This window comes from Corvus cornix, chromosome 5 (assembly GCF_000738735.6).
Source record: "Corvus cornix cornix isolate S_Up_H32 chromosome 5, ASM73873v5, whole genome shotgun sequence".
NCBI classification, from domain to species: Eukaryota; Metazoa; Chordata; class Aves; order Passeriformes; family Corvidae; genus Corvus; species Corvus cornix.
The window spans coordinates 11,794,155-11,815,219 of NC_046335.1; the positions used below are offsets into that span (position 1 = coordinate 11,794,155).

General features: G+C 41.6%; 1 protein-coding gene across 10 annotated transcripts in view; it reads right to left on the bottom strand.

Moving 5' to 3' along the window:
* Window positions 1-21,065, bottom strand: part of EVL (Enah/Vasp-like) — a 121,362-nt gene that overhangs the window by 51,278 nt on the left and 49,019 nt on the right. For all 10 annotated transcript variants that reach the window (XM_039552655.1, XM_039552662.1, XM_039552658.1 and 7 more), the window contains exons 2-3: window positions 17,858-18,026; window positions 10,874-11,051 (exon numbers count right to left, since the gene is read on the bottom strand). In XM_039552655.1, coding sequence (XP_039408589.1) covers window positions 10,874-11,051; window positions 17,858-17,992 — 313 coding nt within the window. In that variant the 5' untranslated portion in view covers window positions 17,993-18,026. The remainder of the gene's footprint in view (window positions 1-10,873; window positions 11,052-17,857; window positions 18,027-21,065) is intronic.

The window sequence follows — 21,065 nt, forward strand, 5'->3', positions numbered from 1 at the left end:
TGGGCCACCAGCCAGCAGCGCAGGACTACAGCACTCACCTCCAGGTGAGCCCTCCTCGCTCCGTGGAGAGGAAAGGAAGCTGCACAATTACTGTAAACTAGATGCCTAGCATTTAAATGGATGAAGTTCAGTTAAATGCATCCCATTTTCAGCTGTATTGCTTCATTAGAATTAACTGGAGAAATTACAAGTCATTGCCACAGGAGTCTGAGATTCTGCTTCCAGAAGGCAAAACAACCTAGAGCTTTCGAGGCCCTGACTTGGTGTAAAATAAGATGCTGGATGACTGCAGAGAGTCACCTAAGAAGGCCACTAACAGACTTTGTGTGAGCTCCCCAGGGAATACCAGCCAGCAGGAGAAGCTGCTCTACATGCTTTGCTGGCAGCAGCATATGGCGATTCACTTGGGGGCTGGAATTAAGGAGACTTTCCCCTCAGCTGAGCCTGCTGCTGGAGAAGGTTCCAGAGCTGTGCCCTGCCTCCTCAGCTGCACCACTGGCTGTCCCTGTGCAGTCCCCTGGCCCTAAACACTGTGCTTTGACCAGGAACACGTTTTTAGTGAGTGCTGTTTGCACAGTGAACCATGGCACATAATGACAGCATAGTTTAAAAACAAAATTAAAAATACTACCAATTTTATTGGTGAAAAATCCTCTTAGCCCAGCAACTTATTCCTGACTCCAATCTATAAATGTGTGAATATCTTCCTAAATCCACTTCTGGTGTAAAATAAAAAAATTTGCATGCGAAAAGCCCATCTGTTTGCAGAGCTCAGGCAGTCGGAGAAGTGATAATCTGATGTGCACTGCTCATGTGAACACATATATGGACATGCACAACACATATGTATTCCTGGGAATTCTCATTAACTGTCCCAAGGAAATCCGTGGAGCATCACTAAAAGTATCACTTTATGCACATTAGTTTCCATCTCCCTAATTTATTATTGCTAAACTAGAGGTTTAATTATCATTGTAGTTACTAATTAATTACATCATAATTAAAAATTATTAATTCATTAATTAGAAAGTTTGGAAGATGATCGTAGCAAAATTGTCTGGAACCAAAGAAGGGCTCTTAGCAGCAATCCTTTACAGTCAGTGATGAAAAAGAGAGGGGAAAATGGAATGAATTTTGCCTTTAGGGACACCTGGTATGTAACTGACTGTACCAAGAGCATCTGTTACTGTTCCATTACCACACAGACATCCCAGCTCAGGTACAAAACCCGGTGCTACAGATGCTTAAAGTTTTCCTCCCATTAACAGGAAGATCATGGTCACACAATTATTAATTGTTAGGAGTGGGATCACAGCTAGGGGAGTATATGAGTTATTGTGCAGAGACAAAATATTACAGTGTCTGGCCCTTAGCTGAGAATACAGAAAGTCTACTAAATAAAAAAAAAGCAACCAAGACCAGGCTGGATGGGGCTTTGAGCAACCTGATCTAGTGGAAATTGTCCCTGCCCATGGAACTGGGTGGTATCCAAGGTCCCTTCTAATGCAAACCCTTCTATGGTTCTATGACAATTACTCAAACCTATCTTAATCCCTATACATTTGTGTGTCTCCTTTAAAGTTAATTGCTGATAAAAAAATTAGATAGTACCCAACAACTGGCATACGGCACCTGTGAACATTATAAATTAAGTAATTGGAGAGGGTGCTAGAGCACTAATATTAGACCACATTATCATTATCAGAATGAACCATTTCTGCAAGATGATTCAAACTGAATACAGCACTTATTCCTGTGTTAGGTATATTGGGATACTTATTAGTGCTGTAAAAAGTTGGAGATGTCACTTTCTGTACAATCTCTCGTAAATTTCTGAAGTTCACTTTTCCAGAAATAAAAACACCATTTGGAGAAGCACAGCACCATTGTAAAAATCGGTCTAGTTTGGCTGATTCAGGTTTGGTGATCCTGTTAACAGTTATCACTCTTTGCAAATCTGGATCTGTGTAACTACCACCACAGCACAGCCTGGTCATTCTTTTTAAATTTTTTTTTTTGTTTTAAGAATGAGGGCATCCCTTACTTAAAATAGTACATTTGTTTTCAATATTCTTTCTCCTCTTTTCTTCTAGAAAAATTTCACAGAAATGTTCTTTTTAATGTATTCTATAACATTATATATTATGAATTATACCAGCATTTGGCTCTAGAAATCAGTGTGAATCGATCCAAAGAGAGGGGTGAGTGCCAGTGCATGTACAGAGGTAAATACAGCACTGTTGTGCATGGAATTACAGCACCTCTAACTCATGTAGGGTCTGAAAAGGAAGACAAACCGCCTTAAAAAAAGCAATTCGTGTTCTGACATAAAATCATGTTATTTTAGAGAACACCCCAGGACACCAAGTATCGAAGCACTTTTAAGAATGAAAGAAAATGAGCGCAAAACTTAAAGAAGGCTTGTGAAAAAATACAAATCTTTTCCAAGAAGCAATTTCTCTTTCACTAAAAGAAATCAGATAATCAATAAATAAATGTCCCATAGACTGTTCCTGGTGAGCAAAACAAAATGCACTGAGACTCAACATGCCAACGTATGGCATTGGAAAAGGTAAAGAGAAAAATACTGTTCTCATCACAAAAAGCCATTTGTTCTTCACATGCTTCAGATTGTTTAGAGCTGAGAACTCTAAGCACAGACCGTGGGTTTCTGCAGGAGGTGAGAAGGCAGCCAGGTGCAAACCCAGTCCTTTGCTGGCTGCCTGTGGAGAGCAGAGGGGCAGGGGCAGGGGCAGGGGCAGGGGCAGGGGCAGGGGCAGGGGCAGGGCAGAGCCCACCACTGCCCACTGAGGAGCTGAGCCTGAGGGTGCTGGCAGCACAGGGCAGGTACTCCTTCTCTACCACATCCCTGGAGAGAGGAGAGGAAGGGGAAGAGGGAGAGTGACATGGAGCTGCTTCTGAGTCACAGCATCTCCTGGTGCAAGGCACTTTTACACTTCTGTGGCTCGAGGCTGAATTCCACTCACAGCCATTGCCTGGCAAAGGACGTGATGCATTCACAGTCCAGAGTAACCCCAGAAAAGGAGCCCTTGACAGATGAAGAGGCACTTTCAACAAGGAAACACCCCATAAGTGGTCTCCAAATGAACACTGGCCAAAATCTGGCCTATACTGCTGGCACATAAATTACTGGACTTGTTAGATTTTGATAATTATTTTTTTTCCTAAGCTAATATATTCTTCTGCCACTTACTGTACTCTAGTGAAAAAGCCGCATTGAATCTTCTATCACTGAGCTCTGGAAACTTCTCCAGTTTGCACCACACTCAGAAACACAGGGGTTTGAGGGCAATAGTGCAAGCGAATCTTGCTAGCACAAGTCAGCGTGTGAAAGTCTCTCTTAAATCTCTCAACAATTTTTTTCCCCACACACAGTTTCCTTCCTGGAGTGGTTTTCATTTAGCGCAGAAGAGCTCAGCATAGCAAAAAACATCAGCAAGAGACTCAAGAGCCTTTGGGTTTATAATGCTCTGCAAAGAGCAGAGGCACCTTTTGTTATTCCAGATGTTTGACAGTGGCTCCGGCGCTGCTGCCGCTCTGAGCGGGGATACAATGGAGTCCTGCAGGAAAGTGGCTGAGATGCACACAAGCAACATGTCATGGGTTTTTATTTGCATAACACTGCCAGAGCACTTCAGTGCCCTGGAAAACTTTCTGCTACCATCTGGGGGACTGAAAAACTGAGTTGAAAAAATGCCTACCTCTATAGAGCAGAATAATTAAATAATGGTTTGATACCTCCTGACAGATGAATAATAGCAATGATATTTACAGTTCTAGCACTGAAAGGAGTCTGTAATCCCAGTTTATCTATTCACAAATGAATCAATTCACCTCCTGTCCTCCAGTCAGCTGGAGCCAAGCAAATACAGAAGATTTACGCTCACTGCTTCTCCTGGCTGGGGCAACTTCTTCCAGTTCTGGTTTTAAACATGTTTCTCTTAATATGAAGTGTACTCAGATTCCTATAAGTTGGTTAGAGCCTTGTGCTAATAGTGCCAGGGTTGTGGGTTTGATCCCTGTATGGGCCATTCACGTCAGAGTTGGACTCAACAATCCTTGCAAGTCCCATCCAAATCACAGTATTACTTGATTCTGTGAAATGTCATATATCCTATTAGGAAGCCCAGGCTAACCTGAGAAGAGCACACTTGAACAGTTTGGCAGGGGAAGCTTGCAAGAAAAGTGCCTATTATTCCAGGAGAAGTTTGGCTGTTCTGGAAAGACAGGCAGAGGGCTTGTACCAGGACTGCCATCCCACTCAGCACAGGCAGAAGCTTTGGGAATTAGACACAATGAGTGGTCCTGTGCCTGAGCTGATGTTTTCAGCTGGGGTCACAAGGGACTCCTGCCCTCACAGGGCTGGGCAGAGACCTGTCAAACGTGCAGTGGGCACTGCCTGGGGTGTGCCTTTCACTGGCTGCTCCAGGAAAATAAATTCCCACCTAGTTTGCTGGGTAACAGCTCATCCCTGTCCAGCTGGCAAAGGAAGGAATTTATTTCTATAGTAAGCAATATACTAAAAGATTCTGGATGTCACGTGGACTTTTCTGGAACAGTTTCAGTGATAAAGCAATGCACCAGATGAAAGGAAAAAGCTCATCATCTTATTTGAATTTTCCCTCCCTCTTCATTGACTTACAAAGCAGAGCAATTTAGATCAGAAACCCCCCTATCTGCAGAACATTTCTGAGTGACTAAAGTCAATACTGAAACTGGTGTAGGCATGAGGCTGGAAACGTTGTGAAATTTATTTCTCTAAACCTTTCTCTGGTGTTTTTGAAATATGTCAGTCAGAAAATATTTATTCCCCTGGGAAAACTTTTGTTTTTTAAAGAAGCAGAAGTCTTTTGTATTTTTCACATGCACCCAATTAACCATTGCCTGCAGGCTGCTATTTGGCTAGCATGAGGTGTCTGACCACATGGATCATATTTACACTAGTGAATCCAAAAGTTTGTTGTTTACAAGTTCTCTATGCCTAAATTATAAATAGGAACAACATCGAGAATGACTTGGTTCAAAGACCTGCAGCAGAATGCATGCTTACAGTTCTGCAATGCCTATGCAATCTGAAGTTACACGTCTTTAAATGTTATTATCACTCTTAAAAGTAAAATGTGCACAGAATACACCATCTTAGTGCTTTATAATTAGCACCAACACACCTGATAGTGTGGGAAATGAGTCCACAGTGCAGCATGCAAAGCACCTTGCATGGAGCACAGATCTCTTTACCCCAGCACGGTTTTGGAACCAGCTGGCTGCAAGTGGGCGTTGTATTCTGTGGTGGGTCCCTTCCCTTATTGATGAGTTATTTTATGTATTATGCAGTGCTGTAATGAAGATGCAGTCTTTTGTCTTCCCACACTGTGTCCTCGGTGGTGCTGGGAAGTCTTGGGGCAATATTATCAAATAAAACAGGCACTGCTTTTTGAAGATGAATTTAGATGACTCAGTTTCCCAGAAGTTACACTTTAGAAAGTTACACTGAAAAACTGAGAGATGCAGGACTAGTTGGCAAAATGTTAATGAAAAAATGAACTGAATATAACATTAGAAAAAATATATAAAACCCTGTGTCTGAAATCCAGTGCACCACAATCTTCGCACACATCCTTCACTGACAGAAACCTTGCAAACACTTAGGGCATCTAATTAGGAGAGACAATGTATGGTACATTCTGCCAGTTTATCTGCTGTTTGATGAATCAATGCTTTATTCTTTTATTTCTCCGAACTGTTTTTCAAGAAACTTCCTCCCAGAAACATAGAAATGTCACTTCTGAAAAAGGATAAGAGCAGAATGACTGAAGGAATGGAAAAAGATCTCAAATTCCCAAGCACTTAGTAAAATCCAGATTATGGGAAAAGGGGCTGGAGAAATACATGACAAATAATCCACAGTGGTGGAAAAGGCAGCAGATCTTCTAACCAGAGGAACAGGAGCGAGGAGCAATCTTTCTGACTACCAAAACATCCTCTCTGCAGAGGTAAGGCTGAAGAGGTAAGGTGAAGCTGAAGGCACAGGGGCTGAACTCTGCACCCTCCATGACCTATGTCTGTATCGCATAGTTTATAAGACACTTAGAACAAGAAAATGGCTTTCTTACAAGGAATAAATAAAGAAATAAATCACTATTAGTTTTCTTCAAACCTCTCTCCTTCTATTTCAAGCTTTCCTCCAACTTCTCCCCTCTTAGTCAGATAAGGCAGCTGACCTCTAACTATGATTAACTCTGCAATGAGCCCTCTGCATAAGGCTTTTCAGCAGCTGGTGTTTACATTTAGAAATAGAATTTTCATACATTGTAAGTCAACAATAACTATCCAAGTCCTCAGGGCACAGACATCAAAAGGAAAGCAAAAGTTCACAATACGTTATAGTCACTATGTCCCAGGCAGCATTTACCAGCAGCACAGATCAGAGTCTTAATTCTTCTCCAAGAGGTACCAAGTCTTTAAGCCATGGAAGCCCAAGATGCCCTCAGAGCTGGTCACGCCAAGCCACAAAGCTGAACCACTGTCCCCTTATGCAACATGGGAACATGCAGGTGCTGGAGCAACCAGCAGGGACTCAATGTCTGACGCGAGCAAATAAGGAAAGTAAAAGATGAAGAATTCCTTTGCCTGTCCCCAGAGATTTGGGGAACAAGAAAGGAGAGGAAATAGTCTCATTCCTTCTCTCAGGGAAGTGTAACCACTCACTGGGAGAAGCACTGAGTGTACAGGCTCCATTAAGCCCTGCAGAAAGTTACCTTCATTACAGGCACCACTGGCTTTCCTACAAAATTACAGCAGGGAAGAACTTGCCCATTTTAGCTTACTAATGTTCTCACATTATGTCCTGCTCCAATAACCATGCTGCCCTGCCACCAGTCATTGCATCTGGTAAATCTAAGAAGATGTAAGCCCTGAAAAACATGAAAACTCAAACAACCTGTGGGTAAAATCTGTGAAAATTTTTCCACAGTCTCCTGGGGCATGAAGGGGTGACACTGTGCCCCCAGTGAAACCTGGCTGTAGTCGACAAAGTAAGCTAGTGACATACTACCTTGTACCAGGTAACTTAAGCCAGTAAAAGGTCTGACCTCACAAAGTGGACACCCATGAAAGAAAAACAATTAAACTGGAAGCTGTTTGTCATACTAATGGTCTTTAAATGACACCATTAAAGCACTGTAAGCAAGAGATTGGTAATGAGCAAATCAGTGTTATCATTTGCTCTCATTTTGCAGGCTGGCTCAGGACCAGCATTTCTCTTTTTGTTTGTAAAGGAGAACAGATTAAAGGGATGTATAAGGAAATCAAAGTAATTAGACACATAAACAAGCTGACAGGTAAACAATTGTGATTCAGTGAGGCAACTGTCAACCCCTAAAGGAAGGATATTTGTAATATTATTGTGGTTTTAGTCCCATTTTATCTCATTTTGGATTACTCCTAACATAATCATTAGCATCCTTACCAAGCACAAGAATGAGCCAGGTCTGTGTTCACCTCTTTCAAGGCTTGCTTTAGCCCACCCTGGGGATGTGCACTGAGAGCAGCTCCCACCACAGCACTAAGAACATGGACATGTGTGAGGTGGCCAGCCCTCCCCATGGGTAAGAGTATGAGTGCATCCACTGCAGAAACACAACCAGCCAGAGAGTTTAGACTATGGCTTTTCTCCCAACTTTTGCAAACTTTGGGATGTCACACTCCTGGGAAGACACCTGCCCCAGCACTGATCTTGACACGTAACCCAGGTAAACACAGGCTGGCTATAGGATCAGATTCAGCCTATTTAACCTTTGGCATTTAACAGAGCCCTTGGTTTAGTTTTCACTCATGCCCCATGCAGTCAGTACAGAGAGATCAGTGCATTTTAGCTTCTCTCATGAAGAAGAGGGACAGTACAGTAATTCCCATCACTGATTCATAACTCTGCTCATTTGAGGGGACCCAGCCATTTGAAAGTCAGCACAACCTAAAAATTATTTCCAACTCCCCAAAACACAGACCACTATAATTTTTTTGAACTAATTCAGCTTAATGCACCATTCAAAATCCCACACCATTACTGTGTGCCAAGACTAGTTATTTTCCCAAATGTAACAGTACCCTGACTCCACGTCTGCTGAAGATACGATGCAGTCTCACATTTTCTGCTGTAGTCTACCATGATTAATTTTAGTTTATGGAAGTGGGTGGTAGAACGAAGGGAGAAGCAGCCATGGAATCCAGAATCTATTCAACTATGGGAGGATCAGCAGAACTCAAACATCATAATGTCTCAGTGGGGAATATAGGAAAAAACGAAACATTAGAAATAGCACGTGCCCAGTAGTGCACACAGCATATTCCAAGCTGTAGGGCAGCAGATAGGGTTTGCTGCCCTGTGAATGTGTCAGAGGGAGCCTCTGTTTAACCCTGTGGTTTTGGTTGAGCATTTTATGAGTGTATGAGCAGTTCTGGGCATACAAATGCACCCCTTAAAGCTGCGATCCATCCGCATAAGCGCATGGGCAACGTTAATACATGGATGCATAGATACAATAAATACGTTTTTTTCCTAATGATTTTTCCATATGAAAAAGCAGACCCTAATGCAGCATGCAGGCAGCAGAATGGATGGAGTATGCAGGCAATGGCTGTGCCTGAAAAGATATATGGATATGTGTATTTGTGTTAATTCCTATTCACGTTAATTCATGCCCACAAAAGCTTAAGGGCTATAGAAGCCTGGAAGAGCAGATATGAAAAAACATTTTATACCTTATATCCATTATGTACTTTTGCTGTAAACTTGCATGCTGAGATCATGGCAGTAATGGGAAAACTTATGATGATATAAAAGGCTTCATTCTAATCTATTATCAGTGTGTAGCTAATATAATATTAAAGAGAAATACCTCTGGAAATAAATTTCATAATTTAAAAAATTGATAAAAATGGGTATTTGGGGAATTTGTTTCATAGAATCAGGTTTTTTTTAAACAAATGCTGAAATTTTCTTTAATCCACATTTCAGTTTTTGACAAACTCAGATGTAAAGGATGGGACAACTGGAAATCTTTGAAACTTCTAACACCTTATGTATGAGAGAAGAAGGGTTGCTGAAGACTGAATGTTTACCAGACCATTCTTTTTTTCTCCAGAAAATGAAGTTTTGTATCTGTGACCCAATTCATGTCTTTGAATGTGACAACTACAAACTCTAATTACAAACTCTTCAGCATGGACTGGATTTTAAACCTGTAAAGCATCTAAAGCACACTTTTGGTGTGCTAAGTAAATGAATAAAAAAATACCCCCAAAAAGGCAAAATGCAAATTATTGCTTACTGTATATGCATAAATTTCTCAGCAATTCAATAGGCTTTCCAAGTGCTCAAAAATACTTTCTTAAAAATACCTGTTGTTCATTGCTAGGAGTAGTTAACATAAATAAAGTGTCCACTTTAAGGCAGTTTCTTGTATTTAGCCTATGAGCAAAAAATTCTCATCCTGAGACTCGTGTTTCCACAAGGCACCTCCCTGAAGCAAACTCAAAATCCTGCAAAAACGTCACTCCCTTTGACTAGAGGAGACAGATGGGGAAAAAACCCCCCAAACAAATTTAAGGGCTTTTGGAAGAAAGGCAGAGTCATCAGAGACATTAAACCAATTGCTACACCCAGACCACAGTAAAAGTATCCAAATTTGGAGGTCTAAAACGGCTGGGCACATCTGAGCAGCCAAAGATGTACTCTTCAGACTTTCATGAGTTTAGGACTGGTGAATCTTGGCCAGATTTCCTCATGAAGTCTCCTGCTGTGGCACAACTACAGCTGAAAATGTTCAAGCTGAAGAAGGCAGAATTAAATCCTCAGTACTTCTAAATATAGCTAAGAATTTAAAATATTTCTTGATTTTTGATGACTTTTGCATTTTCCAGCTTAATAGAATGAAAATAGCAAAATAAAAAATCTGAACTTTTATATTACAAGTACACCTTTTAGTGAGACGTATTTGTGTATTGAAGGTTGTCAGGAGACAATCTCTCTCTGAAGAGCTGCTGTCCATCACCAGTGAACACTGCAGTGAAACCTGGATGGCAGCAAGTGATGCAAACCTTGACTCACCATGTTTGCAAAAGGAAAATAGGGCTGTGGCGTGTGTTTGTGCAGGAAAAAAAAAGAGACACCACACAAGCACTGCTCTGTTCCCAGCCCAGGAGCTGCAGAGAGGTCATAAGCATGTGACTGAGGGCAGTGCTTCATCCAGCTACCACAAACCAGAAACGGGTTTTCACTGAGAAACCAGGACTTTATTTTGGGCCTGTGTCAAGCTAATGCAATGTCAAATTCACAGAAGAGCAAACTTCACCACAAACTACTTCTACAGTCAATATAGTATCCAATGACCAAGGTGCCACACACTCCTCTTTTGGAAAGCCGACCCACAATGGCTGGAGCTGGCCCAGCACACTGGAAATACCAGCTCCGAGTCCTATCCTGTAAGATTTTGCTAACTTGACTCTAGCTTCTGTTTATTTAAAGTTTTATTCTGCCACCTCATATGTAAAACAACACATATACAGATCCACATAAATCAGTGGGGCTACCTGCCTGCTGAAGCACACCCAAATAACTATTGATTTCCTATGGTGAGTTAAGGCACCATGAAAAATGAGCAGAAAGGGAAATAAAATCTGGAAACATGTACAATTCATACCACAGCAAATGCTGATCTAAAGGCTGTCTACTGGAAGCTAAGGTTTTTCATTATAATGTGTTTTATAATGGCATAATATCCAATACAACTGCACTAGGTGATTGGTAACAAGTACTTTAAAATGTCACAGACATTAACAGAGATTAATTTACCTCCATCTTGTGAGTTCATGATATTCAGAGCAAACAGCATTGCATTGGAGAATGTGGTAGCCTCTTCTTTGCTTGCAAAATTCAAGCCATAGACCTGCCGTGCGTCGCGCCATTGATGAAAGGTAGGGGTTGCTTGATTGTACTTCAGTCCTTTCACAATTGAGTAATTAATCACTACCTGTGATTTGAAACAGAGGGGTAAGGATTAAAAACAGTTCTGTTTTCAGTGGGAAAAAACCACCCAACCCTTGTGTAAAGGTTACCTAAATGGGTAGAGGCAGTTCCTATGGCAGCTCCTACATGGCTGCATGGTAAGGCAGCGCTTGTTTCGATGACAGAAGACCCGCATCTGGCGTGAGATTTACAGCAGTTCAACGCCCCCGCGGACTCGCAAGCCAGTTTTGCAAAATCTATTACCTGCTTGTGTTTTCTACAGCACCTCCACAGGATGCAGCTGTGCAGATGCTGCAGACAGCTGTCAGGAGCCAGCAGCCAGTGCCAGCAGCTGTTTCCATCTTTTGGAGGATGATCATGCACAATTGTTAGAAAAACAGCTCTTGGCACTAACCCTACCCTATAGCACATAAATGTTTGACTCATTGCACCAGTTTTGCCTTCCTCCTCCCATGTGCCTGATCACCAGCAGCTTCTTGTGCTTAGACTTTTTCTTTAGAATCAGTCAGGCAATGACAAAACCAGACAACCATTCCTCTCCCACCTTCTCTCTTGCTGTACGTGTGGGTTCTCCAGGGAAGGGGTGACTGCAGCAGAAGGCTGTTTCTTTTGAAATTTAATCTGCTAAGTAGAATGCCCTGTTTATCCCTGAGCAGAGCACAGGGACACCCAGCTACACAACACAGCTGGGATCCAGACAGAAACCTCCAATCTTAAAGTGTAGATGAGGGTGGAGAGGCAGGAGTGTCCACTGCACCACTGTACCACTTTGTACACAGAATTTATGTTAGAGGTGGTTCCCACATACCAGAAAACCTTCCAATACGTTTTTTGCAGTCTGACCAGCACTTTGGAAAGTTTTCTGTTAACACTATGATTGCAATTAAAAAGCTTCAGTGTATTTAATTCGTTCAACAATATTTTTGTTAGATGACTGACAATTCTTAATTATACAGGCAGACTTTTAAAACTAATTTCAAAGATTAATGACTCCTAGCTCTGAGTTTTAAATTTTCAGTGGGTTGCCAGTTTAAATTGGCAGAGAAACATTAGATGAGCACCTAATAAGGAACAAATTGTTTTACACACATTAGTATTTTTGAAGGATAACACTGTCTCATTGATACAGATGTCTTGTAACTTTACTATATTAATATACAAAAAATTATGGAAACCATAGCAAGAAGCAAAGAAGCCACTACACCACTAGATAATTACAGATATACTCTTATTTCTAGGATGCATTTACTTACTGAGCCAGCATTAGAGAGTGATGTAGAAGATAGTCTTTGAGTACCTGGTCTAGCTTTAGGCAAAAATATGATGGTCCAACAGTTGTACTCAAATCAGTATCATTATTAAGGCTCCATGAAAATGCACTGAGAAGCAATCAGGCCTACACTGCTTTTTTGGATACGTTTCATTGAGATTCCTGACCAGTGAGCCAAAGGAAGATGCAGCCCTACATTGGGTACACAGGCTCCCAAGAGTTAGTCCCCTAGAAATGGGAACTGTATCACCAACATGCTGCGTGGGAAAACACCCACACCAACCAGAATGAAGTGGAAACTGGTCACAGCAAAGGCATTGAACTTCCTCTTGTATTTGACAGCTTGCATAGCCTTTTTTCTTTGAAAAACTGTGACATCACCCCCATTCTTCCACTGAGCATTGGGAGAGCCTGTACCAATGTTGCTCACACTCAGAGAGTCTCTCGAGCATCAAGTAGACTCATGCCTGGATTACTAAACCAACAGTTTTAACATCGACCAGTTTTTAAGTCTTCCAACCCTTTTCGAGTAGATTAACCAAGGAAGGCACAGCCAACGTATTTGAGGAAATGTTTAGAAAGATTGTGAGCTTCTACCAGGCTTTCAAAGTGAGTCTTTCTCACCTACTAACAGAAATCTCCGTTTCAAAGGACACCACTGTCAAAGCCCAAAGAGTACCAGAGGGTGCAGTGAAGCTGTTCAACAACTAGGCCAAAAACTGTGTAATGGAAGTCAGGTAAACTGCTCAAAACCTGCTTCCCCAGAACACTGACCCAAGGAACTCCAAGGATCTGCTTTGTTCTGAAGGTTAGATCCCCTTAATTGAATAAAGACAGAATTTGAATGTTGACCTTCAGTAATCATCAGGATGCCCACACATGTAACACCTTGTCTTCAAACTCAAATCAGAGAGTTTAAAACTAGGAAATGGAACTTAAAATAGCCAGAGTTTGATTTTTACCTCCTTTGCCTCGTGTTTATAGAAAATGGAAAAGAGGAGGGGATCTCCTGCTGTTGTTAAGAATAAGTGCACAAAGGTGTCTTGTACAGATGGTGTGGAGACTCTGCAAGGCACATGATGATAATGAAGTGCTTCAGAGCAGTAATTAAAATAAAGAAGGTCTCCCTGTTTGAAGCACAGGGGTTTTTTACAGGTGCTTCTAAGGGATCTTTACTCTATAGCTTCGTCTGTCAGTAAGAGAGCACATCTGCCAGGCTGAGCAGACCAAGAGTTCATCTTTTAATCTTCAGTTTGCAGTCTACAACAGGTGAATTGGAGAAGCTCACTGGAAATCTTGCAGAAATAAATAATGGATTTGTTTATGACAAACAGTTCTTCCTATAACTCTTCACCTAGAACTTGACTTAAAAGCTGAAACAACGACATTTTATATGCCACTGTTTTTCTTTTCAACCCCCTTTTAGTATTTTATCTTCCTGAAACAATGTAGTCCTGTTACTGATATAAATGTCTGTGTTGTTTTGAAGCCTGTTAAATTCTGTATTTCAATGATCTCATATGGCAAGGAGTTTCACAGACCAGTCATGCATAGCATTATATTGATACTTTTCAATGTTCCTATCCCTATAATGTTAAAAAAGAGATTTGCTTCACTTCTACCCTGTACTTCCCTTCACCCTTTCACCTCAGTTTCAGGTGTAGGCTCCCTGGGACAGGCAGGGAATTTTAGAATCTATACAAAAGCTCAAAACAGATGCCCTTCCTTTCAGCTGTGGAGCTGTGAGTTGTCAGCAGTGATAGTGGTGGTGCTGAAGGGACTGAGTGGGCTTCAGGGCAACACCTGAGGTGTAAGCATAGCCAGGATCATGGGAAGAGTTCCCACACAAGTCTCACCACCAATACGTACTTGCTTATTGAACCAGGACAAGAGAATTGCTTGTTTCTCCAGAGCATGAAATGGTTCAGCAGGTTGTTACCAGCTTGGGCCCTGCCATGCTGCCAATGCTCAGGCTCATCTTACAGGGACCAGACACAACTGCTAAAACAGGGAGGATATAAAAATTGCTACAGCTGAGGCCAGATTCTTTACTTCTATAGGCAGGCCCAAACCTGATGAACTTCTAATAAGTTACAACAGTGATTATTGGTTCTTTCTTTTTCAAAAACTGTGGTTAGCTTATATCCCAGGAATCCCGTCCCTGCCTCAGTTTTGGCTTGGGTTCACATGTGAAATGTCTCACCTTCCCCAAGGCCCTGTTTTTACATTCACTTCTCAGCCACATGAACACACCAGCCCCTCAGGATGTGATTCACTTCTGAGCTGCACCCTTCTCCCTGCCTGTTTGTTCAGCATGTGTCTTTGGTTGATGAGATCATGCTGAGCTGACATCACTTGATGTAAAGTCCTAATTTTATACCCTCAGTTGATCCGGACTCTGGACGGGGGAGCTACTTCTTTTCAGCTAAGCCATAAAGATGGACTACTCGTATGTTTTTAGCTTTGTGAACTTCTTGCATGGCAACTGAAGCTCACACACGTCACCTTTACAACAGGCCAGGTGACAACAACAGCTGGCAAGTTGCAACATGGGTGTAAAATACATGGTTGCAACTGTTTGGCTTCAAGAATCACAGAATCATGGAATTGCTAAGGTTGGAAAAGACCTCAATGAACATCGAGTCCAAAATGAAGGCCACAAGGGAACATCAAAGCTCATGACGTTAAGCGATTGTAACACTGATCTGGCCTTAGCTTCAAACCACTTCTGGCCTCTGTGGCGACTTCAAAGCTTCAGGACTGTACTTGTGGTTTTCTGAAGGCTCCTGCTCAGGCCAGTATGAACCTCTGCAAGGCTGCACTTTGCGCAGAGCAGAAAGGGGAGTTCAGGTACAGCTGCCACGCACAGTGAGCACCTCACCCAGACACACATCGGAACGAGAGCTGGGGGCCACTTCCTGGGGGGAGAATGATGCTCCAGTTCTGCTACTCTACAAACCATATTTGTCTGTGATGAGCTTTTCAGACACTGTCAGCTAGAGAAGGAGATAAGGAGATAAGGAGATAAGGAGATAAGGTAAGCAGAATGAGAGACAGCATCATAAGCTCCAGCACATGCACCAAAAAAAGGGCTAGGAAACAGAAAGGCAGCTAGACAGAGACAAGACAAGAAGTCTACAGAAGAAGATACGTAGAAAATGAAAAAGCAGATGAAAATTAAAGAGAGATATTATTAGAGGTGTATTATAAAACAACAAAAATTAAAAGGGAAATAAAGGCAGGCAGGGATGAAGCCATGAAGACTAGTCTGTGCCTTGCCAAACAGTATGTAAGAAAAGTTAGAATTGTTTCTCCATGGCATTGTTATATCACATATTTTAAACTAGTTTCTCAACTCTTCAAAAATCGGTGTAGCTTCATATGTCAAATCACATATTAGCTGAAGATTGGTCCTTTTCAGATAAATATGTATTTTCTAGAAAATCAACAGCTTTACTAAAGCCTCAGTTTCAGTGAGATTTAACAGAACCTGAGAGCAAGCATGAAATGGCTTGAACAGAGAATTATTTTAACTGAAATTCATTTCTGTTCTCTTTAAATGCAAATACTTAGCAAGCCTAGCAAGCTTGTGATTCCATGTGAGACTCATATAAAATATATTAAATTCTGAATCTTGAGACTTTCAGAGTGTTTCTTTGAATACTACTATGCTACACTGTCTTGACTTTGTTCATAATACTGGATTTTTGCAATCATATTTAAGATGAACACTTTGTTTCAGGCAGTTTTAAATGACTAAGGTAACCTATACTTTCTGTTTATTTGAAAGAGGGTTTTTAGTCTTTAAACTCTAGAAAAATATATTCTTCTACCTGTTTCCTTCTGAATTGAGATGATTTTTAGATAGCATACAGCCTCTTTATAAATTGGAATGTCTGCAAGCAAATAAAATATTACAGTTAATGCAAAGCATGTTCAAAGTGCAGCTTAAGATTTGACATTTTAGTATGTCCTACTCTTTAAACTGCATACTCTGATTAAGACAGACCTCTGGTATTTAGCCTCCCTTACATGTTGACTTCATGACTTCTGCTTGTTTTACACCAGCTATTCAGTCCCATCTTAGATTGCAGTCACATGAAAATAATTTACATTCACCTGCTAGCAATGTAAAAGTGCTAGTATGGCCTAGGACAAAGCAGTACTGACCCTTCACAACTGACTAAGAAGCCATTGTATTTCATTTCTTTTTGAAAATATTTTCTATTTCTGAATGGAACTACATTAATATATTGCCTTTGCTCTACAGAGAAGGATAAAAGCAGTCACAAAACTTTTGGCTGATGTTTCAGAAGTGCACTGCAAGGAGCTGAAAACCACTGCGCTCAAAGCCCACCTATTTTTGTTCTGCTTTTCCTTTTTCAGAATGATGACTCTGTATATGCACAGCATAGCAAAGTCATTACCACTTCCAGTAAGCAACCTGAGTAACTTTTCCAGCTGGCCCAAGCATCTTTACAGCCATCAGCTGAGGATCATCTGCTTTTCCATAAGCAGATCAATCCATTCAACATTTGTGGCAGCTGAGAGATGATGATGCCCTGGCTCCTGCTCTCCAGGTTGGCCTGATCTGGCTCAGTTTGGCTGGACTTGCCTGGCCCCTGCCCATCTCTCACACCAGCAGCAGTGCTCACCTCACCTTCCCAGGAGGCAACACCACTCCTGAATCAACAGGCAACCAATGGCCCACTTTTTCCTGATCCTTGTGCCCCATAGAGGGCTCGAGGTGAGCACAAGAAGTGGGCACTGCCAACCAGCCTCATGCCAGTGCACAAAGGGAGCCCTCAGCTCTGAAATTCCTGCTCTAAAATGCAGGTACTGCACTGCTACTCAGCTCAGGTAAACTTCTGTTTAGGGTCTGATTGTGACACTGGGTCAGGGAGCTCCGATGGCATGTGCTGCCCAGCACACCACAAACCAGGCTGTCAGAGCCACACCATGGCAGCCCTGGGCTGAGCATCGTGCTTTGGTGGCCAACGGGGGTCTGATCCCAGTTCTGATAATCTAAATCCCACATAACTCCTTTAATACCCAAGGAGGTCCTGCAGAATTAGTCCGCTGTAAATCAGATCACAGTGTGCACCTAGGATTTTAAAGTGCATTACAAGGAACTAATTGCTTATCACAGTAATGTAATAACCACACTTTGTGGGACAGCAGCGCAGAACAATTGATTTTTATTTGTATTTTTAATATAGTACTAAAAACAAAGAGTAATTTGGGGGGAGCTGAGAGCAAAACCTGCAGAGTGAATAAGACTCATTTCACAAGAAAAAATGGAGGGGGGGAAATAACATTCAAATCTCTTTGGCATCTACCAAACATTCTTTTTTCAAATAAGCAGTAATAACTTATGATATATTCTGTGTGCAAAAATTTATACAAAATCTAAATGACTGGAGTATAAACAGGCTAGTAGGCACCTTGCAGGGTGCAGGAAATGTTGCATTAGGTATAGAACTGAGGTTCCCAAACGAGATCAAAGGTTAATTTACAGGAAACTTGATACAGTTACTCACTTGTTGATCCTGCAGTTTAACTCCAACTACCCTGAAGGTGTTCGTGGCTGTATTGTGGTATATGTTGATTCTGCTGAATCCCTGCTGTCCAGGTTTGATTGGTACCCATTTCTTACTGGTATCGTCATAGACCATAACTGAAGCTCGGGCTTGGCAAATACTCTGTTCACTGGGGAGAAAAAACCAACAAAATCAGGAAAGAAAACAGTGAATACTGCTTATTACTTAAGACTTCTAAAGGAAAAAAAACCAACAGAAGCTATCAGTACTACTTAACAACATATGTTTTATATGAGATCTGCTAATCCTTTGAATGCAATCTGTTAAATTAAAGCTGACATGTATGTGTTCACAGACTTAAAAAACCTCCTGTATGCTGCTGTTTTGAACCGATAATCTATTTTATATAAAACATTAATCCCCGAGAAATAACCTGCATCACATAAGCATTATGAAAACTGTCCAACAGTATGAATGCTCTATTTATTTTATGCATCTATTGGCAAGCAAAGCCTTTCACATTTGCATGAAAACCCACCATTATTTTACAGCTTACTGACAAAACAAACATGACACCCACAGCTGAGTTATACATTTAAAATTGGAAGCCAGCAGACCTTGAACCAAAAGCCACGTTAGGTAAACTGAAGAAATCAATTAAGTTAATCCAGCTGATGCCTAATACCCAGACCCACTGACGCACTTGGAAGTCCCAGAATACATGGTGCAAAACACACAGGAATGCTTTTTTCCTTCATCCTAGCAGCAAAGAAAGTGGGGAAGGGGAATCCACGAATGTGGATGCATGCCAGCATTAAAGTACATAAACATTATTTTGTATAGCGTTAATAACTATTTTTCTCCTTTATATTCACAGATATTCCATAATACATTACCTTTTATTAGTCATATCCTGACTAATATACATATAGAGAATCATAATAAAACACACCCTTCAGGAGCAATAAATGCCACTGCCAAATGCTGTGACATGTCAATACAGGCCAGAATTTCAGTTCTACTCTCCTGACTTCCCAGCCTCTTTTCTTATATCAGAGGAAATAAAAGTCCCTTATATGAAGAAAAAAATGAATCCTCCAAATGTTGAAGATTTGAGATCTTGAAATGTAACATGGATTTTCAACAAGCAAATAGTGCACTTTATGATGCATTTATGATTTAGTTAGTGCATCTAAATGGAATTGTTGAGATCTATGTCCTGCAAAAATTCTAAGTTCATGACTGTCCTGCAAACTTTAGACCTATATATAGGTATATATACACCTTCCCCCTTCTTGGTTTGCTTTTGCCTCCCCAGCACACACACACACACACACACACACACAAATAAAGGAAAAGCTCCTGGGTGATGCTAAACGATATTGCTGCACTGCCACAGTGCCAAATTACACCACTTGTAAATTATACCAACTGCTGCACACCCAAACCTGCCTGACCCCATCACTGTCATCATTTTAATGAAAGGGGGCACGTTACTGCAAGTATTAAGAGGATCTGGGTTGATCACAGCAGCAATTTTCAATCTTTTCTGATTTGTGGGTCTCAAACAGATTTTCAAGGCAGATGTATCCCCCATGGTACACTAAAGCCTACTGACTCTGGCTTGTTTTGTCAATCACTTTGCACAGCCTTCAGGTAGTCCACAGACCTCCTCCAGGCTGTGGGTAAGAGCCTGGAAAGTCCTCACAGCATTTACAGAGGGAGCAATGATGCTGGCAGACATCTCTATGAAGAATAAGGTAGGAAAATTCAGAATAAATTGTGTTTTTATTGCGTATCATAGAAACAGCTAAATTCTGTTACCAGAGCAATATATTCAGATCAGAAAGACTAAACACTATTTTATTTATATTGTTAAGAATTCGTAAAATCCAGCTCATCCACCAGTTGTTGTTGCTTTGTGAGATACCTGGAGAACAGCTGTGCCTTTGCTGATGTACTTAACCAGCAAACACCTCTCCCTCCTGCTTTTTAAGGTAAGCTAATGTCTTGTGGCAGCTCCTCCGTATCTGACACGAGCAGCTGAGGGATTTGAGCTCCTTCCAGCCTGCCTAATCCTCCAACTGGTGCAAGAGCTGCAGCCTGGCAGCAGTGGCAGCATTGCCTGCATCCTCCAGACCTGCTGGGGGATGCTCAGTCTGCCTTGGATTCACAGATGGGGAGCATGGGAGAGAAATACACCAGCAGAAAGGCAGGTACACTGGATTACCTTTGTCATATGGAAGTGGAAAGGCTAAAAATAATCCCCAGTGCAGTCTCATGGATGGGTGGTGGCCACCTACCCGTCTTTGCTACCAGGCGTCTTGTATCACCTCCAGCTCCAGAGGTGGGGGGGAGCATCAGCTGCCCAGGGCACAGCAATCCCCTGACCAGTGAGCCGTGGGCTCCAGGAGAATATTGTCCCTGGGAGAGTCACACTCAGCCATTGTGACACCATGTCCTTCTCCTCAAGCCTTGTCAAGCAGTACAAGCCTTGCTGTACAGTAAAGTAAGCAAGAGCATGTGTCTGGCTCCATCAGAGCAAGTCTGGAACCTAACACTGTCTCCATTTCAGATGAATTTTGGAATCCACAATTACCACAAGCTGCTAAATCAGTCAAAATTAATTAAATTATCCTTACTTACAACGAAGAGAATACACCTAACCATCCAGACATGAGGGCCTTAACATGGCACTACTCATAATGCCATACCCAGATCCCAGTAGGTACAGCAACTTTGCCTTCAGGCTTTGCTGCCAAAATCAGCAGCAAAGGACCTGCTACTGTCCTGTGACTGAAACACAGATAGAGACTTCAGGAGCAGAGTTTGATGCATGACAACCAATTGTTACTGTAACATAAAGCCACAACACATCAAACTCAATCCCTGCTCTCCTTCAGTCAATGGAAGTTTTTCATCATTCATTTAAATGGAAACAGGATTGAGCCTGTTATCTGGCCTCCAGTGAAATAACAGAAAGGAACATAAAACAGCACATGAGGGGAATCCTTTCCTGCAAAGCACTTCATCAATCTTTCAACATCCAAAATCCCTCCAGGGACCCATTGCTAGCTTGCTGTCTCACCCTAAATGGAGGTGTAACTCTTTATCCTGAAGACTTCTTACTCCTCCTATGCATAAAAGGCACAACTATCCCACTTCTGCTTTAAGAGACTTCTTTGAAAACAGCCCAGAAAATGTTCCC